Below are 24,383 nucleotides of genomic sequence, written 5' to 3' on the forward strand. Positions count from 1 at the left end.
TGAAAATCACCTCTGTAGGATTCTATAGTATGGTAAACGTGAACACATGCAAGTTGTGAGAGGAACTTGGAATGCAAACGAACTGCCTGAGTGCTTATCAAAGTAATTTCCATGGTGGAGGTCTGACGATTCTTGCTCTGCTACGCCCACATCAAGTGAACAGAGCCAGGGATGTTCAACATTCCAACTGCGTGACTCATTCTGATTCTGTGGCTACCACATGACTTCCTGATAATTTGGTTTCCTATAGAGGATGCCCACATGAGAGGAAGTACTGGTCAGGTTGACGTGAGTATCTAGTCTATTTGGCAATTATAGCTCGCATTGCAAATTAATATATTTCCATTTCTGCTTTTGAAAAAAATCTCTTTTTTTGAAGTGCCTTACATTAATTATAATTGAGAAACAACAGGTAAAATAATTGATACTGCAAGGAGATGCTACAGGTGAAAAACATCTCTATAAGCTGCATATTACCAGGTTGAGGTTACAGTCTTCTTTTTCATTGACACAGTGAAGAAAAACCTCAGTGTTTTTTTCTTTTGTTAGGTTTGGAAGAGTCAGGAGCTGTATCTTTCTAGTTGGTTTACCAAGAAGTACGAGAGGCTTCCTTATGAATAAGCCGCCCAGCAATAACATCATAGATCCTTGAAAGTCGACTTGCCAATTACTGCAACAGATATACCAGTGTTCTAAATGCCTCTTATTTCAAAGAGAACTCAATTTCAAAAGTGCAACATCTTGCTATGCTAATTAGATAATTTATGTCTGTTGCACAAATGGTGACATAGAAAAATAAAAGTTGCCACAAACTTTCCCCAACCCGGATCAGAATCTGCTGCCCAAATGGCTTTTCCTTCTTATAGTAGCTTCACAATCCTCCCCTGATTGAAGACAGTACAATATGGAAGTCTGTTACAAGTTACATGTTTAAAGTGAATCAAAATGGAGAATATACAGAGAGCTAAAATCTTAAAGATATTCGATGTAGCTCTAATTTTTATTTTTAGAGATGGAATCTCACTCTGTCACCCAGGCTGGAGTGTGGTAGCGCCATCTAGGCTCACTGCAACCTCCACCTCCCGGGTTCAAGTGATTTTCCTGCCTCAGCCTCCTGAGTAGCTGGGATTACAGGCGCATGTTACCATGCCCAGCTAATTATTTGGTATTTTTAGTAGAGACGGGGTTTCACCACATTGGCCAGGCTGGTCGTGAGCTCCTGACCTCAGGTGATCCACCCGCCTCATCCTCCCAAAGTGCTGGGATTACAGGCTGAGCCACTGCACCCAGCCAGCTGTAATTTTTATATGACTAAAGGAAAATAGGAACAGAAAATAATTATACTTTCTACTTATGCAGATGTACACATCATTTTTTAAAAAATTAAACTATCAAATCAAAAGTCTGGTCACACTATTTAGAAACACTTGAAGTGTTCTGGATTAGATAAACCAAGCCTGTTTAACTTAGGTTTTTGTTACTGTCTCTGCCTATTAAAGAGCTTTACAATTCCAGAGGGAAACCTTAAATAAGCCAGAACATACCTAGTCTTGTGAGAAGCCCAAACATTTCATGTTGCTATGCTTTGTCAAGCCAAAACTATCTCCCGTATTCATTAACAAAACATGTTAATTCTTTCAGCACTGAAATGGTTGCTTCTTGTTAAAGAGAAAGTGAAATATGCTATAAGTTGTATGATAACATATTTTCCTACCTTGTAGTCATATATTCAGCTCTATGACCTGCAGGAAAAAAATTAAAGTAAGTAAACTGAATGGAATCAGTGGACTGTATGTGGTACTCTTTGTATCTCCTGTCCCTTATTTTAAAATGTTGAGCTTATAATAACTTACACATTTTTATGGTAGAAAACATGAGGATAGCATATGAAGACAGACAAATAATTCAGAGTAAACATTTCATAAAATCTATACATAAAATGTAATAAATTCTATAGATTTGAGAATCATGTTTCGCTTGGCAACTTGAGGTGGTATTTTAAGAAAAGAAACAAGAATAGCTGCTTGATCATAACTGTAAGCCCACAAATGAAATACAAATAAGACACATCCAAGATTGACATGTTAGTTATTCTCTCTGTTTTGATTGACATTTGTTGGGGAGAAGGATGGGGTCAAATAGAGTTGAGAGGGTTCAATTTTCCTTAGACTAAGTTGGTGTTCTTTCTATAATATGAATCAGGGGACTGGAGAGAAGTTGTATTTTGTAATCAGAAATGACATTTGTGAATATTAAAGTACAAGGACATTAAATGATACTACATTCCACTAACTTGTAAGCTAAAAGCCTTTCACGGAGTTCTCTGTCCATTAAAACACAAACTTCTTATACATTTGGGTTTCTTGACTTGTTTTAAGCAACAGGCCTGAATTTTTGTAGTACTCCAACAATCGGCAATAATTTCAAGTTTGCATGTGTTTATTGGTTGCTTTGTACGTTTAGTGTGGAGTGCTGGGAAGGAATGTGGGAAAGTTGAACCATTCAGTTGGTTTGTTTGCAAAATAACGATATGGTCCTGAAACAGCTTGAAAATATAGCTGGCAGGGGATGGTCACGTTGCAGCACAAATAGCTAAGCCCAGCCTATCATATCATAATGCAGTGATTCAGATTTCTAGGGCAAGGCCAACATGACAATGGTAAAGAAAGCTGGCTTGTTGGGAATGGTGAATCAACACTCCCAGGCTGCAGCAGAGTCTTCTAATCTATTATCTCCTCTTGAATAACAAATAACATAAAGGATTTGATTAATATCTACTGATTAAAAAGGGGCAAACAGTTAAAATCTGAGACTACCTTTCTTCATATAGGGCCAGGCCACAATAAAAGTGTTGGCAGAATGAGTTCATGGCCATGACTTGAAGTGGGGATGAAGGGAAGGGATGAATCTCCTCCTCCTCCTCTTCTCATTTCTACTTATTTAAGTTATAAGTCCCTTCCTTTTCCTGGCTTTCTACTTTGGAGAAGAAGAAGGTGAAGGTATACACAGAACTTCAGAATAATTTATAGCTATTCATGAATGGGAACGAAGGTCTACTGAGAAGAAGAGGGGGCAGATGATGAGCTGACTGTGGTATGCGGTGCCTCATGGGATATCCTAATGGAAGTGTTCGGCAGGAAGCTGGCTATATAGGCTTAGAGCACAGAGAAAAGACAGGGCTGGAGATAAAGATGTGAGAGTCACTACCATTTAGGTTGTGTTGGGTCCACAGGAGCAACATAAGATTACCCAGTGTGAGGTAGTAGAATGTGCAAAGGGTTGAGGGTAGAGAAACTGTCTGGCTTGTGCTGTATTATGTTGTTATTTTGTATACTTTATGATAGCATTAAGTCTAGGTATGATGCAATATATATTAGTAACAATAAAAACAGCAATGACATCTAATATTTATCAGACACCATTATAAGCACTTTGTATTACATATATTAACTCACAATTTTCACAATGACTTTATGAGGTAGCTTCTATTATTATCCTTATTTTACAGAAAAGACTGAGCATATAGAAAAGTGACTTGCCCAAGGTCACGCTATTAGTATGGGGTGGGTGTAGCACTCAGGTCCAGGTTTGTTTTAATCCCAGTCCTGAGCTCCCAGGAACTATAACATACTAGCTCCCAAGCACTATAATGTACCACCCTTAAAAATGTTACGTCTTTTTACCTGGCAAATACGTTGAAAGATCCTAGAAGAAAGGTAGGGATTACAGCTTACAATTCTGTCTGCCTCATATGCCTAAAGCCAAATACAAAATACTGAATATTTAAATAAATTTAATAAATTCTATAAATATGTACATTATTAAATTAATACATGTCTGTAAACATAAATTTGATAACATAGGTAATCGCTTTCAAGTGATTCAATGATAACGATGCCAATGAGAATTCCTTAGAAATGAGATGTGTTGTAATTTTGAAATTCTGCCATTTTTGTTACAATATCCTAACAAATTATTCCCTAGATTTAGAAAATGATACGTAAAATGCTTAAAATTATTTTGCTCCATCCATCCATAGTTATAGTATGAGATAAAAAATTAAAAACCTATAAAAGATACATTCTGAATAATGATCCAAGAGCAAGCTTTGCAAGAACTATCATTCACAGTGTAACCACACTACCACATCCATCGTTTTTTCAGCTAATAGTCCTGAGTGTGTCTCAATTGATGAATGAGGTTTTATTTTTTAATCAGTATCATCATTAATAGATCAATAACACACAAGCTTAGAAGACTCTTCTTCCCAGAGAAATGTGAAAGCTTCCAGCAGTCTGAGGATTAGATTTCAATCATTTTCTTTGGAAAGCTACTTAATTATTAAAAACAACGGACCACTCCTTCCCCCTGCCACCACCACACCCCCCAACATGCAAGCCATTTTGAAGGAAACAAATGCCCCAGGCTTAATTTGTTCTTGGTGCAAACATGTTTTTCCAGCTACTCTTAAATTTCACTTGAGAATTATGAAGTGAATTATTTTTCACACCTAAATACATTTTATCTCCTACATATAGTTAACGGGAAAACCAAAATACAGTTTGGTGGCAATTTGATATTTTAAAAAAGGAGATAAAAGACTTAAAATGTGTATAGCTCAAATGAGACACAGGCATCCTGGATTTGCTCACTAATGAATGACTGATGAGAACTCCTGGCATTACTTTCCAGTCCTTTTTCTTCCTTAAGAATACCAACTACTGCAGTGCTTTTCTAAAAAACCATAATTACTCACAATCAGCTTCCCTTTTGAAAGTATACTTGTACTCCTTCTCAAAGACAGACAATGGATTGTATGAGGATAACCTATTAAATTCCTTTGTCAGAAACCTTATGCCCAGGGCAAGAAGCAATATAATAATGGAGCTCAGCTCCTAGTGTCAGATTTTCTGTTTGGCAAAATTGCACTGATATTTGCAACCCCTTAGCTCCAAATGTTGCACACAAAGAAGTCAATGTGAACATTAAGGCTCATTACTGAAAAAGAAAAAAAAATTCAGTGCCTCAGCTTTATAGATGTATATCTCATTTACTGTGGTCAATTTAACTTCTATGATTTAAAAACAAATGACATCACAAAAAGATATAATGGTGTTGCTAAGGGTTGAAGAAAATGATAATGATGAGTTTGGTTTTAACAACTCATTGCGTGTTTCCTTCTATTTCAGTAGTTTTCAAAGATTTGGAATTCTGAATTTTGACAGTGCCACTTTAAGAGCCCAATCTAGTTGCTTCACAGTGTTGTAAATCAAAGAACTTACTGGGCCATTGGCAGCCTACCAAAAAGCGAGCAGTAAGGCAGGCCAAACACATGTCTGTAGTTACAGATTCAGCTGTGGACGAGCAACTGCTAAATCTTCGGGTTAGGCTCTATTTGTTTTACTATGAAGGCAGTTTTTGCAGTGGTGAGTCTAGGATACTTCAGAGAGGCGATTTCTATATAAAAAGTCAGGGCTGTCCGCAAACATACCATTGAATCCTGTACTAGTAACCCTATTACACCAAATCTGGACTCAGATTCCTCCATAAGAGCTCACCATGGGATTACTTCACTATGGGATGGGCGCCATTAACTCTCCTGGTCTCCCTTGATGTAGCCTATTAACATGAAGACGGCTTGCACAGAAAGCCAGCAGGCTTATAATGGTTAAGCTAAAAGGTGGGGCATGTCTCCCATGCTCAGTTTTCTCTGGGCAAATTTGCCAGTGTCATATTCAGGCAGTGACCAGCAATTGGTGTGCCACCAAGCCTGCAAAAGGAGCAGGGCTAGGAAGCAGAGAGGTCTGCAACCAGTGGGCAGAGGCTAGTGTGCCTGCTGCTGATGGATGAAAGCCATCCAGTTTCCTCTGCAGCATAAATTGAGTCCTGTGAAGGTCTTATATACCTCAATACAGCTTGTGTCCCTGGTACACCAGAGCCCATTGAAAAAAATTCCGAGATAAAGAAATCCTGAGCTGGGCACGGTGGTCCATGCCTGTAATCTCAGTACTTTGGGAGGCTGAGGTGGGTGGATCCTGAGGTCAGGGGTTCGAGACCAGCCTGGCCAACATGGTGAGACCGCCCCCCATCTCTACTAAAAATACAAAATTAGCTGGGCATGGTGGCAAATGCCTGTAATCCCAGCTACTCAGGAGGCAAGGCTGGAGAATCACTTAAACCCGGGAGGTGGAGGTTGCAGTGAGCTGAGATTGTGCCATTGCACTCCAGTCTGGGTGACGAGAGCAAAACTCCATCTCAAAAAAAAAAAAAAAAAAAAAAAAAAAGAAAAAAGAAAATTCTTGCTTGCAGTTCACAAAGTATAATATAGATTTATGCAGTTCAGAAGTTAAAGATGAAATTTGGCATGTGGATTCAATAAATTGGCTAGAATATAGCCCCATCCAATAATGACATGTAAAAGAATATTAAGCATTGGGGTTTTCTCTCTAGGAGACACAAGAGAATCCATGTTGAATAGGTATCATAAAAGTTTCAGAATGTGGCCCCAAGCATATTAACACATGTGTCTGCATGCACTTCCAAGAATGAATTCCCGCACTACTTCATGCTCTCAAAACACAATTTCTAAAGTGGTATCCATCCTCATAGGGTAGGATTTTGTACCTGTAAGCGTTCATCTACACTTAGGATAATTTATGCTTTGGGGCTGGCAACTGACCTTGAGGGCATCACTTGAAATATCAGGCATTTGTGAAAAATTGAAAAAAAAAAAAAAGATATTACATGATACGGTGAGGGGAAAAGAGAAAAAACAGGACACAATTGTAAGAAAACTATTCAAAGATAAAAAGACTTTTTTTTTTTTTTTTTAAGTTCAAACCTACAGAAGAGTTAAAAGAGCAGTACAGGAAGCATCCTTATCTCTTTCATGTAGATTTTCTGGCTGTTAACATTTGCCGCATTGACTGTACCTTCTCTCTTTCTCTTTATCTCTCCCTCTTTTTTTTTTGGAACCATTTGATGGTAAGTTGCAGACATCATGACACTTTAGCAAGCATTTCTTAAGAATACGAATGTTCTTCTTTATAATCATAATACCATTATCATATCTAACACTAACATTATCACATCAAATTAACACTAATTCAATAATATCATTTAACATACAGTCTGTATTTTGACTTCCCTAATTGTTCTTAAAATATCTTTCATAACTTTTGCTTTTTGATTCAGTATCTAATTTAATCTAGTGTGTGAAGGTTCATACATTGTACTTGGTTATTTTATTTTTTAATGACACTTTTTAGTAGTTTAAGTGTTGCTTTTATTTTCCCCCCTTCTAGGTGAAATTGGCCTTTTCATCCTAACTGTGTCAGACATGGTTCTTAGGTCATGATAACCTTTCTCCATGTGGTCATTCCCTGAGGACGATGAGTTCTTTGGCGGAAACCAGGAGATAAGGTGATGGAAACTTTATGGGTAAGGAAGATTCCAGAATGGTAGGAGGCAAGAATTTAGGTCTAAGAGGGGTAATCTCTTTTTTGACCTGAGTTACTCATACAACTCAGTCCTCTCATTTCCCACTCCCTTCCATGTTCTCTTTTACTTTTTCTAACTTCTGGCAGGGTCTAGTGTGAGTAAAAGATAAAGTTACAGACTATGAAGCACTTAAAACAGGGACTTGGCTTGTATTTTTTTTTTTTTTCCTTTTAAATTTCATCAAGGGAGGCGGCGGAGCAAGATGGCCGAATAGGAACAGCTCCAGTCTCCAACTCCCAGTGCGAGCGACACAGAAGACCGGTGATTTCTGCATTTTCAACTGAGGTACTGGGGTCATCTCACTAGGGAGTGCCGGACAATCGGTGCTGGTCAGCTGCTGCAGCCCGACCAGCGAGAGCTGAAGAAGGGCGAGGCATCGCCTCACCCGGGAAGCGCAAGGGGAAGGGAATCCCTTTTCCTAGCCAGGGGAACTGAGACACACAACACCTGGAAAACCGGGTAATTTCTACCCCAATACTGCGCTTTAAGCAAAGAGGCACACCAGGAGATTATACCCACACCTGGCCGGGAGGGTCCCACGCCCACAGAGCCTCCCTCATTGCTAACACAGCAGTCTGCAGCCATCTAACCGCAAGGCAGCAGCGAGGCTGGGGGAGGGGCGCCCGCCATTGCTGAGGCTTAAGTAGGTAAACAAAGCCGCTGGGAAGCTCAAACTGGGTGGAGCTCACAGCAGCTCAAGGAAACCTGTCTGTCTCTGTAGACTCCACCTCTGGGGACAGGGCACAGCTAAACAAAAGGGGAAGCAGCAGAGGCCTGTGCAGACGCGAATGACTCTGTCTGACAGCTTTGAAGAGAACAGTGGATCTCCCAACATGGAGGTTGAGATCTGAGAACGGACAGACTGCCTGCTCAAGTGGGTCCCTGACCCCTGAGTAGCCTAACTGGGAGACATCCCCCACTAGGGGCAGTCTGACACCCCACACCTCACAGGGTGGAGTACACCCCTGAGAGGAAGCTTCCAAAGTAAGAATCAGACAGGTACACTCGCTGTTCAGCAATATTCTCTCTTCTGCAAACTCTGCTGCTGATACCCAGGCAAACAGGGTCTGGAGTGGACCTCAAGCAATCTCCAACAGACCAACAGCTGAGGGTCCTGACTATTAGAAGGAAAACTATCAAATAGGAAGAACACCTATACCAAAACCCCATCAGTGCGTCACCATCATCAAAGACCAGAGACAGATAAAACCACAAAGATGGGGAAAAAGCAGGGCAGGAAAACTGGAAATTCAAAAAATAAGAGCGCATCTCCCCTTGCAAAGGAGCACAGCTCATCGCCAGCAACAGATCAAAGCTGGTCAGAGAATGACTTTGACGACATGAGAGAAGAAGGCTTCAGTCCATCAAACTTCTCAGAGCTAAAGGAGGAATTACGTACCCAGTGCAAAGAAACTAAAAATCTTGAAAAAAGAGTGAAAGAATTGATAGCTAGAATAATTAATGCAGAGAAGGTCATAAATGAAATGACAGAGATGAAAACCATGACACGAGAAATACGTGACAAATGCACAAGCTTCAGTAACCCACTCGATCAACTGGAAGAAAGAGTATCAGCGATTGAGGATCAAATGAATGAAATGAAGTGAGAAGAGAAACCAAAAGAAAAAAGAAAAAAAAGAAATGAACAAAGCCTGCAAGAAGTATGGGATTATATAAAAAGACCAAATCTACGTCTGATTGGGGTGCCTGAAAGTGAGGGGGAAAATGGAACCAAGTTGGAAAACACTCTTCAGGATATCATCCAGGAGAACTTCCCCAACCTAGTAGGGCAGGCCAACATTCAAATTCAGGAAATACAGAGAATGCCACAAAGATACTCCTCCAGAAGAGCAACTCCAAGACACATAATTGCCAGATTCACCAAAGTTGAAATGAAGGAAAAAATCTTAAGGGCAGCCAGAGAGAAAGGTCAGGTTACCCACAAAGGGAAGCCCATCAGACTAACAGCAGATCTCTCGGCAGAAACTCTACAAGCCAGGAGAGAGTGGGGGCCAATATTCAACGTTCTTAAAGAAAAGAATTTTCAACCCAGAATTTCATATCCAGCCAAACTAAGTTTCATAAGTGAAGGAGAAATAAAATCCTTTACAGATAAGCAAATGCTTAGAGATTTTGTCACCACCAGGCCTGCCTTACAAGAGACCCTGAAGGAAGCCCTAAACATGGAAAGGAACAACCGGTACCAGCCATTGCAAAAACATGCCAAAATGTAAAGACCATCGAGGCTAGGAAGAAACTGCATCAACTAACGAGCAAAATAACCAGTTAATATCATAATGGCAGGATCAAGTTCACACATAACCATATTAACCTTAAATGTTAATGGACTAAATGCTCCAATTAAAAGACACAGACTGGCAAACTGGATAAAGAGTCAAGACCCATCAGTCTGCTGTATTCAGGAGACCCATCTCACATGCAGAGACATACATAGGCTCAAAATAAAGGGATGGAGGAAGATCTACCAAGCAAATGGAGAACAAAAAAAAGCAGGGGTTGCAATCCTAGTCTCTGATAAAACAGACTTTAAATCATCAAAGATCAAAAGAGAGAAAGAAGGCCATTACATAATGGTAAAGGGATCAATTCAACAGGAAGAGCTAACTATCCTAAATATATATGCACCCAATACAGGAGCACCCAGATTCACAAAGCAAGTCCTTAGAGACTTACAAAGAGACTTAGACTCCCATACAATAATAATGGGAGACTTCAACACTCCACTGTCAACATTAGACAGATCAACGAGACAGAAAGTTAACAAGGATATCCAGGAATTGAACTCATCTCTGCACCAAGCGGACCTAATAGACATCTATAGAACTCTCCACCCCAAATCAACAGAATATACATTCTTCTCAGCACCACATCGCACTTATTCCAAAATTGACCACATAATTGGAAGTAAAGCACTCCTCAGTAAATGTAAAAGAACAGAAATTATAACAAACTGTCTCTCAGACCACAGTGCAATCAAACTAGAACTCAGGACTAAGAAACTCAATCAAAACCGCTCAACTACATGGAAACTGAACAACCTGCTCCTGAATGACTACTGGGTACATAACGAAATGAAAGCAGAAATAAAGATGTTCTTTGAAACCAATGAGAACAAAGATACAACATACCAGAATCTCTGGGACACATTTAAAGCAGTGTGTAGAGGGAAATTTATAGCACTAAATGCCCACAAGAGAAAGCAGGAAAGATCTAAAATTGACACTCTAACATCACAATTAAAAGAACTAGAGAGGAAAGAGCAAACACATTCAAAAGCTAGCAGAAGGCAAGAAATAACTAAGATCAGAGCAGAACTGAAGGAGATACAGACACAAAAAACCCTCCAAAAAAATCAATGAATCCAGGAGTTGGTTTTTTGAAAAGATCAACAAATTGACAGACCGCTAGCTAGCAAGACCAATAAAGAAGAAAAGAGAGAGGAATCAAATAGACGCAATAAAAAATGATAAAGGGGATATCACCACCGACCCCACAGAAATACAAACTACCATCAGAGAATACTATAAACACCTCTATGGAAATCAACTAGAAAATCTAGAAGAAATGGATAATTTCCCGGACACTTACACTCTTCCAAGACTAAACCAGGAAGAACTTGAATCCCTGAATAGACCAATAACAGGCTCTGAAATTGAGGCAATAATTAATAGCCTACCAACCAAAAAAAGTCCAGGACCAGATGGATTCACAGCTGAATTCTACCAGAGGTACAAGGAGGAGCTGGTACCATTCCTTCTGAAACTATTCCAATCAATAGAAAAAGAGGGAATCCTCCCTAACTCATTTTATGAGGCCAACATCATCCTGATACCAAAGCCTGGGAGAGACACAACAAAAAAAGAGAATTTTAGACCAATATCCCTGATGAACATCGATGCAAAAATCCTCAGTAAAATACTGGCAAACTGGATTCAGCAGCACATCAAAAAGCTTATCCACCATGATCAAGTGGGCTTCATCCCTGGGATGCAAGGCTGGTTCAACATTCGCAAATCAATAAACGTGATCCAGCATATAAACAGAACCAAAGACAAGAACCACATGATTATCTCAATAGATGCAGAAAAGGCTTTTGACAAAATTCAACAGCCCTTCATGATGAAAACGCTCAATAAATTCGGTATTGATGGAACGTACCTCAACATAACAAGAGCTATTTATGACAAACCCACAGCCAATATCATACTGAATGGGCAAAAACTGGAAAAATTCCCTTTGAAAACTGGCACAAGACAGGGATGCCCTCTCTCACCACTCCTATTCAACATAGTGTTGGAAGTTCTGGCTAGGGCAATCAGGCAAGAGAAAGAAATCAAGGGTATCCAGTTAGGAAAAGAAGAAGTCAAATTGTCCCTGTTTGCAGATGACATGATTGTATATTTAGAAAACCCCATCGTCTCAGCCCAAAATCTCCTTAAGCTGATAAGCAACTTCAGCAAAGTCTCAGGATACAAAATTAATGTGCAAAAATCAGAAGCGTTATTATACACCAGTATCAGACAAACAGAGAGCCAAATCATGAATGAACTTCCATTCACAATTGCTTCAAAGAGAATAAAATACCTAGGAATCCAACTTACAAGGGATGTAAAGGACCTCTTCAAGGAGAACTACAAACCACTGCTCAGTGAAATAAAAGAGGGCACTAACAAATGGAAGAACATACCATGCTCATGGATAGGAAGAATCAATATCGTGAAAATGGCCATACTGCCCAAGGTTATTTATAGATTCAGTACCATCCCCATCAAGTTACCAATGAGTTTCTTCACAGAATTGGAAAAAACGGCTTTAAAGTTCATATGGAACCAAAAAAGAGCCCGCATTGCCAAGACAATCCTAAGTCACAAGAACAAAGCTGGAGGCATGTCGCTACCTGACTTCAAACTATACTACAAGGGTACAGTAACCAAAACAGCATGGTACTGGTACCAAAACAGAGATATAGACCAATGGAACAGAACAGAGTTCTCAGAAATAATACCACACATCTACAGCCATCTGATCTTTGACAAACCTGAGAGAAACAAGAAATGGGGAAAGGATTCCCTATTCAATAAATGGTGCTGGGAAAATTGGCTAGCCATAAGTAGAAAGCTGAACCTGGATCCTTTCCTTACTCCTTATACGAAAATTAATTCAAGATGGATTAGAGACTTAAATGTTAGACCGAATACCATAAAAACCCTAGAAGAAAACCTAGGTAGTACCATTCAGGACATAGGCATGGGCAAGGACTTCATGTCTAAAACACCAAAAGCAATGGCAGCAAAAGCCAAAATTGACAAATGGGATCTAATTAAACTAAAGAGCTTCTGCACAGCAAAAGAAACTACCATCAGAGTGAACAGGCAACCTACAGAATGGGAGAAAATTTTTGCAATCTACTCATCTGACAAAGGGCTAATATCCAGAATCTACAAAGAACTCAAACAAATTTACAAGAAAAAAACAAACAACCCCATCAAAAAGTGGGCAAAGGATATGAACAGACATTTCTCAAAAGAAGACATTCATATAGCCAACAGACACATGAAAAAATGCTCATCATCACTGGCCATCAGAGAGATGCAAATCAAAACCACAATGAGATACCATCTCACACCAGTTAGAATGGCAATCATTAAAAAGTCAGGAAACAACAGGTGCTGGAGAGGATGTGGAGAAACAGGAACACTTTTACACTGTTGGTGGGATTGTAAACTAGTTCAACCATTATGGAAAACAGTATGGTGATTCCTCAAGGATCTAGAACTAGATGTACCATATGACCCAGCCATCCCACTACTGGGTATATACCTAAAGGATTATAAATCATGCTGCTCTAAAGACACATGCACACGTATGTTTATTGCGGCACTATTCACAATAGCAAAGACTTGGAATCAACCCAAATGTCCATCTGTGACAGACTGGATTAAGAAAATGTGGCACATATACACCATGGAATATTATGCAGCCATAAAAAAGGATGAGTTTGCGTCCTTTGTAGGGACATGGATGCAGCTGGAAACCATCATTCTTAGCAAACTATCACAAGAAGAGAAAACCAAACACTGCATGTTCTCACTCATAGGTGGGCACTGAACAATGACATCACTTGGACTCGGGAAGGGGAACATCACACATCGGGGCCTATCATGGGGAGGGGGTAGGGGGTAGGGATTGCATTGGGAGTTATACCTGATATAAATGACAAATTGATGGGTGCTGACGAGTTGATGGGTGCAGCACACCAACATGGCACAAGTATACATATGTAACAAACCTGCACGTTATGCACATGTACCCTAGAACTTAAAGTATAATAAAATAAATAAATAAATAAATAAATAAATTTCATCAAGACAAAGAGAAATATTAACATTTATACGGTCCCCTTTGCCTATATTCCCATGCCCCCCCTCAGTTTCCTCATTTGTAAAAATGGAGAAATTAATAGTGCACAGTAAAATATACGACTCAGAACAAAGCCTGGCCCAGAGAAAGCCTTACAAGTTGTAGCTGTTGTTGTTGTTTTTGTTACTATTATTAGACATAGCAATCTACTTATACTGTAAGATTGTTTCTCAACTACAGCCGATGCCTACTGAAAGAAAAAAAAATCACCCAAACTGGTTTAACTGGTTTCCAGAGTCTAAACAGGGAATAGATGGAACCACAAATACTCGCCCATTAAAACAAACAGGGGTGGGGTTGGAAGGGTGCAGAACCCTGAGAAGGGAAGGAAGAAGAGACTGGGGGGTCAGCAGGTAGGGGAGGGGCAGCGTCTCCAGACTTTTCTACCATCAGGAACATCATGCTCTGAAGATCCCTCCCTAGATTTCACTATACTTATATAGGAGGGATAGATTTCACTATATAGGAGCTCAGTATTGACTTTCCAGCCCTCCCTAGATTTCACTATACTTCCTGAAGGTTAGCACCACGCTTTAGAAGAAAATAGTGCCAGGAGAACTTAATCATGACATACACAAATGAAACCAAATCGAAACACAGAGTGTCCTCTGCTTCTTAAAGCACAAAAATACAATTCATACTCTTTCTGGAATACATACATGATACGATGTATCATCCAGGTCATCTTCCTATACATCTTGGATAACTCACCTTCTCCCAGAGTCCTCTGCAGCAAGTCATGTTTGGCTTGAAGTTTCGTGATGAGATTACTGCCTTCCAAATATTCTCTGAGTTTCTGCAAAAGGCAAGAATAATTTAAAATTTTTTTTTTTCTTTTTTGAGACAGAGTTTCACTCTTGTCGCCCAGGTTGGAGTGCAGTGGCTCGATCTTGGCTCACTGCAACCTCTGCCTCCAGGGTTCAAGTGATTCTCCTGCCTCAGCCTCCTGAGGAGCTGGGATTACAAGCGCCTGCCACCATGCCTGGCTTATTTTTGTATTTTTAGTAGAGATGGGGTTTCTCCATATTGGCCAGGCTTGTCTTGAACTCTTGACCTCATGTGATCCGCCTGCCTCGGCCTCCCAAAGTGCTGGGATTACAGGCATGAGCCACTGCACGCAGCCTAATTTTTAATTTTTAAAAATTATTCAATGTCAAGGAACTTTTCATAGATCTAAAATCCAGCCACTTTGATCTTCTAGATCCTAGAAACTTGTTACTTGAAGTGTGTTCTGCAGACCAGCAGCATCAGCCAACCTTGGGAGCCTAGGAGAGAGGCACACTCTCAGGTTCCTTCTGTACCAGACCTCTGGAAATTAGAACTGGCACTTTCACCAGCTCTCCTGGTGACATGTATGGATACTAAAGTTTAAAAGTACTGTGTGTTTTTAAATTTTAGAGTTGGGGACTCACTCTCTTGCCTAGGATGGAGTGCAGTAGAGTGATCTCAGCTCACTGTAACCTCTGCCTCCTGGGCTTAAGCGATCCTCCCACCTCAGCCTCCCAAGCAGCTGGGACTACAGTTGCACGTCATTATGCCTGCCGGCTAATATATATATATATATATATGTTTTGTAGAGACGGGGTTTTGCCATGATGCCCAGGCTGGTCCCAAACTCCTGGGCTCAAATGATCCTCCCTCCTCAGCCTCCCAAGTGTTGGGATTGCAGGCATGAGCCACTGTGCCCAGCTAAAAGTACTGTTTTATACCAGTCCTCTAACTAACTAACTAACTAACTCCTAACTAACTAATTAACACCTAAATAACTCCTAAACTCTTTCCGAGACTGACTGAATCAGGAACTCTGATGGTAGACAGGAGTCTATTTTAACAAAAAGACCCCCAGATGATTCGGATGCGACTATAGAAGCGGCATTTGGGAATCCTAGATCTGAGCTCTGTCGAGCAGCTTGGGAAGTGGCGGGCGCACCATGAAGTAGAATTGTTCGGTTTCCTGCTGGTTGGCTCTTCTCTTGGCGATGCTGGGTTTACTCAGGTAGGTTTCAGAGACAGTGGACTTCACAGATTCTGTGGAGCGACTGTGCTGGAAGCATTCAGAAACATCATAGTCCTCGATGGTGACCATATCTTGTATTGTCTGCAAGGTGGCTTCAGTCGTTTTCTTAACCTGGGGACAGAAATACATTTCTCACATTAGTACATTATTTCATGAATCCCACAAACAGGGAGAGTCCTCTCTCTCTGTCAGGCAGCGATGACTACACAGGGCCTGTCCCCACCAAATTCACAGTCTATTAGGAGAGAAACAAAGGTAAAAAACACTCCATATCACCAGTTTAAGGGAAGGATTTCTTCAAAATCATCCTAAGGAGGTTATTGCTTTATATTTCAGTCCTTATAAATCTCATATATTACTGGGTACTCTCTCAATTACTTTTTTGTCTTAACATTTTTAATTGAAGTCAAACTACATATAGAAAAACACACGGACCATAAGTGTGCAGCTTGATGATGAATTATCACAAAGGGAACACACCTATGTGAGTAACAATCAGACTAAGAAAAAGTATATTACGAGCCCGCTAGTGCCTCTCCCAGTTACCATACACCTATTCCCTCTCCTCCTCCATTACCTGGATTTCTAAGATTAGATATTAGTTTTGCCCTTTCTTGCACTTTACATGAATGAAATCCTACAGGATGTATAATTTTTGTCTTCCTTTTGCTCAGTGTGAGATACACTCACTTCTTGTGAGTATGTTTCATTGCTATTCATTGTAGGAATAAACTGTAATTCATCCATTTTACTATTGATAGATGCTTTTTTTCAGTTGTGGGCTATTTTGTATAATACTGCTATAAACACATTTTTGTTTAGTCACACATATATGAATAGAATTGCTGCTAAACTGTTTTCCAAAATGATTGTAATTTATATTGTCACCAGCAGAGTGGAAGAATCTCTGCGATTCCACGTCCTCATCAACAGTTGGTATTGTGAGTCTTTCTTTTAAATTTAAACAATTGTGTTGGGTGTGCAGTGGTATCTCACTGTGGTTTGAATATGCATTTCCCTGATACATGAGATTGAGCACATTATCATATGTTTAAGGCAATCTGGATCTCCTTAATTGAGAACACTTTGTTCAAATCTCTTTCTCCATTTTCTAAGTTATGAGTCTTTTTCTTAATGATTTGTTGATACGGATATGAATCTTTTTGTAGTTGTATGTGTTGCAAATATTTTTCCCCACTCTGTGCTGTGTTTTTCCCTCTTTCAATAGTGTCCAGATGAACAAAGATTCTAATTTTAATATAATGCATTTATCAATTCTTTCCTTTTAGTGTTTCTTGTGTCCTATTTAAGAAATATTTTCCTATCTCATAGCCATGAGATAGGAGCTTATTTATTTATTAATCTTCTAGTAGTCTTTTTATTCACTGAAGGTCATATTCTACCTTTGCTTATCAAAGTGTAATGTAAATTGATAGCTTTTTGGTTCTGTCACACCACGTAAAGAGTTTAGAACACCTTAACTTCATTTACTCCTCCTGATTTATATGCTATTTTTGTAATGTATTATAATAGAATATACATATTCATATATTTAAATTTAAGACATTATTATTTTATGTAGCCAATATTCATGAAGCATCATCCATGTATTTATTACATTCTTGGATATCCAGTGCTTATATTTTAAGGGTACCCTTTAGAAATTCGTTTTAGTATGTGTCTGTTTTGTTAACTTGACAATATCTTTTATTTCACCTTCATTTATTAAATATTTTTTTCTGTGCAGCAGTTATTTTCTTTTTGTATATTAGAAAGATACCACTGTACTCTGTTGTGGCTTCCATGTTCCTGTTGAGTGAGAAGGTTACTGTCAGTCTGTCACTGCTTTGAATAAAATCTGCTTTCTTTTTCCAGCTGCTTTTATAATTTTCTATTCATCTTTGGGTTTCTACAGTTTCACTGTAATATATCTAGGTAAGGATTTAAAAAATACATTCTGCCTGGAATTTCTTGCACTGCTTGAATTTGTGTGATGTTTTTCATAGACTTTCGTAAGTTTGCAGCGTTTATCTTTTCAAATAGTGACTCTATATTCTTATTTTTCTTTCTGGATGGGGCGCGGTGGCTCACACCTATAATCCCAGCACTTTGGGAGGCCGAGGCAGTGGATCTCTTGAAGTCAGGAGTTCGAGACCAGCCTGGCCAATATGGTGAAACCCCATCTCTACTGAAAATACAAAATAGCAGGGTGTGGTGGAATATGCCTGTAATCCCAGCTACTTGGGAGGCTGAGTCAGAAGAATTGCTTGAACCCAGGAGGCAGAGGTTGCAGTGAGCCGAGATCGTGCCATTGCACTCCAGCCTGGGCGAGAAAGCAAGACTCTGTCTCAAAAAAAAAAAAAAAAAAAAAAAAAAAAATTTTTTTTGTTTCTGGGAGTTGAATTAGCATATTAGACATCACTGTGTTCTCTATATCTCTTATTCTTCTTTTCAGTATTTTATTATCTTTTGTTTTTCACGCTGTGTTTTCATTATTTCTTCTGATTTGTCTTCTTTAATTTTTATTTTTTAGCTCTATTTGATGTTAAACTCACCCACTGCTTTCTTAATTTTGGTTATTTCTCAGTGCTAGAATTCCTATGTAGCTCATTCTCAAATCTGTTATTTTAGTGCTTATGATTTCCAGATGAAATCTAAGCTTGGCTTTTAAAAAACTCCTTGAGATATAGGAACAGCTCCAGTCTCCAACTCCCAGCGCGAGCGACACAGAAGACTGGTGATTTCTGCGTTTTCAACTGAGGTACTGGGGTCATCTCACTAGGGAGTGCCGGACAATCGGTGCTGGTCAGCTGCTGCAGCCCGACCAGCGAGAGCTGAAGCAGGGCGAGGCATCGCCTCACCCGGGAAGCACAAGGGGAAAGGGAATCCCTTTTCCTAGCCAGGGGAACTGAGACACACAACACCTGGAAAATCGGGTAATTCCCACCCCAATACTGCGCTTTAAGCAAACGGGCACACCAGAAGAATATATCCCACACGTGGCCGGGAGGGTCCCACGCCCACGGAGCCTCCCTCATTGCTAACACAGCAGTCTGCAGCCATCTAACCGCAAGGCAGCAGCGAGGCTGGGGGAGGGGCGCCCGCCATTGCTGAGGCTTAAGTAGGTAAACAAAGCCGCTGGGAAGCTCAAACTGGGTGGAGCTCACAGCAGCTCAAGGAAACCTGCCTGTCTCTGTAGACTCCACCTCTGGGGACAGGGCACAGCTAAAAAACAACAGGGGAAGCAGCAGAGGCCTGTGCAGACGCAAACGACTCTGTCTGACAGCTTTGAAGAGAACAGTGGATCTCCCAACATGGAGGCTGAGATCTGAGAACGGACAGACTGACTGCTCAAGTGGGTCCCTGACCCCTGAGTAGCCTAACTGGGAGACATCCCCCACTAGGGGCAGTCTGACACCCCACACCTCACAGGGTGGAGTACACCCCTGAGAGGAAGCTTCCAAAGTAAGAATCAGACAGGTACACTCGCTGTTCAGCAATATTCTCTCTTCTGCAACCTCTGCTGCTGATACCCAGGCAAACAGGGTCTAGAGTGGACCTCAAGCAATCTCCAACAGACCTATAGCTGAGGGTCCTGACTGTCAGAAGGAAAACTATCAAACAGGAAGGACACCTATACCAAAACCCCATCAGTACGTCACCATCATCAAAGACCAGAGACAGATAAAACCACAAAGATGGGGAAAAAGCAGGGCAGAAAAACTGGAAATTCAAAAAATAAGAGTGCATCTGCCCCTGCAAAGGAGCGCAGCTCATCGCCAGCAACGGATCAAAGCTGGTCAGAGAATGACTTTGACAACATGAGAGAAGAAGGCTTCAGTCCATCAAACTTCTCAGAGCTAAAGGAGGAATTACGTACCCAGTGCAAAGAAACTACAAATCTTGAAAAAAGAGTGGAAGAATTGACAGCTAGACTAATTAATGCAGAGAAGGTCATAAACGAAATGACAGAGATGAAAACCATGACACGAGAAATACGTGACAAATGCACAAGCTTCAGTAACCCACTCGATCAACTGGAAGAAAGAGTATCAGCGATTGAGGATCAAATGAATGAAATGAAGTGAGAAGAGAAACCAAAAGAAAAAAGAAGAAAAAGAAATGAACAAAGCCTGCAAGAAGTATGGGATTATGTAAAAAGACCAAATCTACGTCTGATTGGGGTGCCTGAAAGTGGGGGGGAAAATGGAACCAAGTTGGAAAACACTCTTCAGGATATCATCCAGGAGAACTTCCCCAACCTAGTAGGGCAGGCCAACATTCAAATTCAGGAAATACAGAGAATGCCACAAAGATACTCCTCCAGAAGAGCAACTCCAAGACACATAATTGCCAGATTCACCAAAGTTGAAATGAAGGAAAAAATCTTAAGGGCAGCCAGAGAGAAAGGTCGGGTTACCCACAAAGGGAAGCCCATCAGACTAACAGCAGATCTCTCGGCAGAAACTCTACAAGCCAGGAGAGAGTGGGGGCCAATATTCAACGTTCTTAAAGAAAAGAATTTTCAACCCAGAATTTCATATCCAGCCAAACTAAGTTTCATAAGTGAAGGAGAAATAAAATCCTTTACAGATAAGCAAATGCTTAGAGATTTTGTCACCACCAGGCCTGCCTTACAAGAGACCCTGAAGGAAGCCCTAAACATGGAAAGGAACAACCGGTACCAGCCATTGCAAAAACATGCCAAAATGTAAAGACCATCGAGGCTAGGAAGAAACTGCATCAACTAACGAGCAAAATAACCAGTTAATATCATAATGGCAGGATCAAGTTCACACATAACCATATTAACCTTAAATGTTAATGGACTAAATGCTCCAATTAAAAGACACAGACTGGCAAACTGGATAAAGAGTCAAGACCCATCAGTCTGCTGTATTCAGGAGACCCATCTCACATGCAGAGACATACATAGGCTCAAAATAAAGGGATGGAGGAAGATCTACCAAGCAAATGGAGAACAAAAAAAAGCAGGGGTTGCAATCCTAGTCTCTGATAAAACAGACTTTAAATCATCAAAGATCAAAAGAGACAAAGAAGGCCATTACATAATGGTAAAGGGATCAATTCAACAGGAAGAGCTAACTCTCCTAAATATATATGCACCCAATACAGGAGCACCCAGATTCATAAAGCAAGTCCTTAGAGACTTACAAAGAGACTTAGACTCCCACTCCACTGTCAGCATTAGACAGATCAACGACACAGAAAGGTAACAAGGATATCCAGGAATTGAACTCATCTCTGCACCAAGCGGACCTAATAGACATCTATAGAACTCTCCACCCCAAATCAACAGAATATACATTCTTCTCAGCACCACATCGCACTTATTCCAAAATTGACCACATAATTGGAAGTAAAGCACTCCTCAGTAAATGTAAAAGAACAGAAATTATAACAAACTGTCTCTCAGACCACAGTGCAATCAAACTAGAACTCAGGACTAAGAAACTCAATCAAAACCGCTCAACTACATGGAAACTGAACAACCTGCTCCTGAATGACTACTGGGTACATAACGAAATGAAAGCAGAAATAAAGATGTTCTTTGAAACCAATGAGAACAAAGATACAACATACCAGAATCTCTGGGACATATTTAAAGCAGTGTGTAGAGGGAAATTTATAGCACTAAATGCCCACAAGAGAAAGCAGGAAAGATCTAAAATTGACACTCTAACATCACAATTAAAAGAACTAGAGAGGAAAGAGCAAACACATTCAAAAGCTAGCAGAAGGCAAGAAATAACTAAGATCAGAGCAGAACTGAAGGAGATAGAGACACAAAAAACCCTCCAAAAAATCAATGAATCCAGGAGTTGGTTTTTTGAAAAGATCAACAAAATTGACAGACCGCTAGCTAGCAAGACTAATAAAGAAGAAAAGAGAGAGGAATCAAATAGACGCAATAAAAAATGATAAAGGGGATATCACCACCGACCCCACAGAAATACAAACTACCATCAGAGAATACTATAAACACCTCTACGCAAATCAACTAGAAAATCTAGAAGAAATGGATAATTTCCCGGACACTTACACTCTTCCAAGACTAAACCAGGAAGAACTTGAATCCCTGAATAGACCAATAGCAGGCTCTGAAATTGAGGCAACAATTAATAGCCTACCAACCAAAAAAAGTCCAGGACCAGATGGATTCACAGCTGAATTCTACCAGAGGTACAAGGAGGAGCTGGTACCATTCATTCCTTCTGAAACTATTCCAATCAATTGAAAACGAGGGAATCCTCCCTAACTCATTTTGTGAGGCCAACATCATTCTGATACCAAAGCCTGGCAGAGACACAACAAAAAAAGAGAATTTTAGATCAATATCACTGATGAACATCAATGCAAAAATCCTCAATAAAATACTGGCAAACTGGATTCAGCAGCACATCAAAAAGCTTATCCACCATGATCAAGTGGGCTTCATCCCTGGGATGCAAGGCTGGTTCAACATTCGCAAATCAATAAACGTGATCCAGCATATAAACAGAACCAAAGACAAGAACCACATGATTATCTCAATAGATGCAGAAAAGGCTTTTGACAAAATTCAACAGCCCTTCATGTTAAAAACGCTCAATAAATTCGGTATTGAGGGAACGTACCTCAACATAATAAGAGCTATTTATGACAAACCCACAGCCAATATCATACTGAATGGGCAAAAACTGGAAAAATTCCCTTTGAAAACTGGCACAAGACAGGGATGCCCTCTCTCACCACTCCTATTCAACATAGTGTTGGAAGTTCTGGCTAGGGCAATCAGGCAAGAGAAAGAAATCAAGGGTATCCAGTTAGGAAAAGAAGAAGTTAAATTGTCCCTGTTTGCAGATGACATGATTGTATATTTAGAAAACCCCATCGTCTCAGCCCAAAATCTCCTTAAGCTGATAAGCAACTTCAGCAAAGTCTCAGGATACAAAATTAATGTGCAAAAATCACAAGCATTCTTATACACCAGTAACAGACAAGCAGAGAGCCAAATCAGGAATGAACTTCCACTCACAATTGCTTCAAAGAGAATAAAATACCTAGGAATCCAACTTACAAGGGATGTAAAGGACCTCTTCAAGGAGAACTACAAACCACTGCTCAGTGAAATCAAAGAGGACACAAACAAATGGAAGAACATACCATGCTCATGGATAGGAAAAATCAATATCGTGAAAATGGCCATACTGCCCAAGGTTATTTATAGATTCAATGCCATCCCCATCAAGCTACCAATGAGTTTCTTCACAGAATTGGAAAAAACTGCTTTAAAGTTCATATGGAACCAAAAAAGAGCCCGCATTGCCAAGACAATCCTAAGTCAAAAGGACAAAGCTGGAGGCGTCACGCTACCTGACTTCAAACTATACTACAAGGCTACAGTAACCAAAACAGCATGGTACTGGTACCAAAACAGAGATATAGACCAATGGAACAGAACAGAGTTCTCAGAAATAATACCACACATCTACAGCCATGTGATCTTTGACAAACCTGAGAGAAACAAGAAATGGGGAAAGGATTCCCTATTTAATAAATGGTGGTGTGAAAATTGGCTAGCCATAAGTAGAAAGCTGAAACTGGATCCTTTCCTTACTCCTTATATGAAGATTAATTCAAGATGGATTAGAGACTTAAATGTTAGACCGAATACCATAAAAACCCTAGAAGAAAACCTAGGTAGTACCATTCAGGACATAGGCATGGGCAAGGACTTCATGTCTAAAACACCAAAAGCAATGGCAGCAAAAGCCAAAATTGACAAATGGGATCTAATTAAACTAAAGAGCTTCTGCACGCAAAAGAAACTACCATCAGAGTGAACAGGCAACCTACAGAATGGGAGAAAATTTTTGCAATCTACTCATCTGACAAAGGGCTAATATCCAGAATCTACAAAGAACTCAAACAAATTTACAAGAAAAAAACAAACAACCCCATCAAAAAGTGGGCAAAGGATATGAACAGACATTTCTCAAAAGAAGACATTCATACAGCCAACAGACACATGAAAAAATGCTCATCATCACTCGCCATCAGAGAAATGCAAATCAAAACCACAATGAGATACCATCTCACACCAGTTAGAATGGCAATCATTAAAAAGTCAGGAAACAACAGGTGCTGGAGAGGATGTGGAGAAATAGGAACACTTTTACACTGTTGGTGGGATTGTAAACTAGTTCAACCATTATGGAAAACAGTATGGCGATTCCTCAAGGATCTAGAACTAGATGTACCATATGACCCAGCCATCCCACTACTGGGTATATACCCAAAGGATTATAAATTATTCTACTACAAAGACACATGCACACGTATGTTTATTGTGGCACTATTCACAATAGCAAAGACTTGGAATCAACCCAAATGTCCATCTGTGACAGACTGGATTAGGAAA

The 24,383-nt window shown here is 40.0% G+C and overlaps 1 protein-coding gene across 1 annotated transcript in view; it reads right to left on the bottom strand.

Annotated features, from left to right (window-relative positions):
* The window catches only part of SRGAP1 (SLIT-ROBO Rho GTPase activating protein 1), a 319,302-nt gene that overhangs the window by 53,630 nt on the left and 241,289 nt on the right, over window positions 1–24,383 (bottom strand). The window contains exons 9-11 of the mRNA XM_010386925.2: window positions 15,872–16,069; window positions 14,653–14,737; window positions 1,715–1,742 (exon numbers count right to left, since the gene is read on the bottom strand). Coding sequence (XP_010385227.1) covers window positions 1,715–1,742; window positions 14,653–14,737; window positions 15,872–16,069 — 311 coding nt within the window. The remainder of the gene's footprint in view (window positions 1–1,714; window positions 1,743–14,652; window positions 14,738–15,871; window positions 16,070–24,383) is intronic.

Source organism: Rhinopithecus roxellana, chromosome 10 (assembly GCF_007565055.1).
Source record: "Rhinopithecus roxellana isolate Shanxi Qingling chromosome 10, ASM756505v1, whole genome shotgun sequence".
Taxonomy (NCBI): Eukaryota; Metazoa; Chordata; class Mammalia; order Primates; family Cercopithecidae; genus Rhinopithecus; species Rhinopithecus roxellana.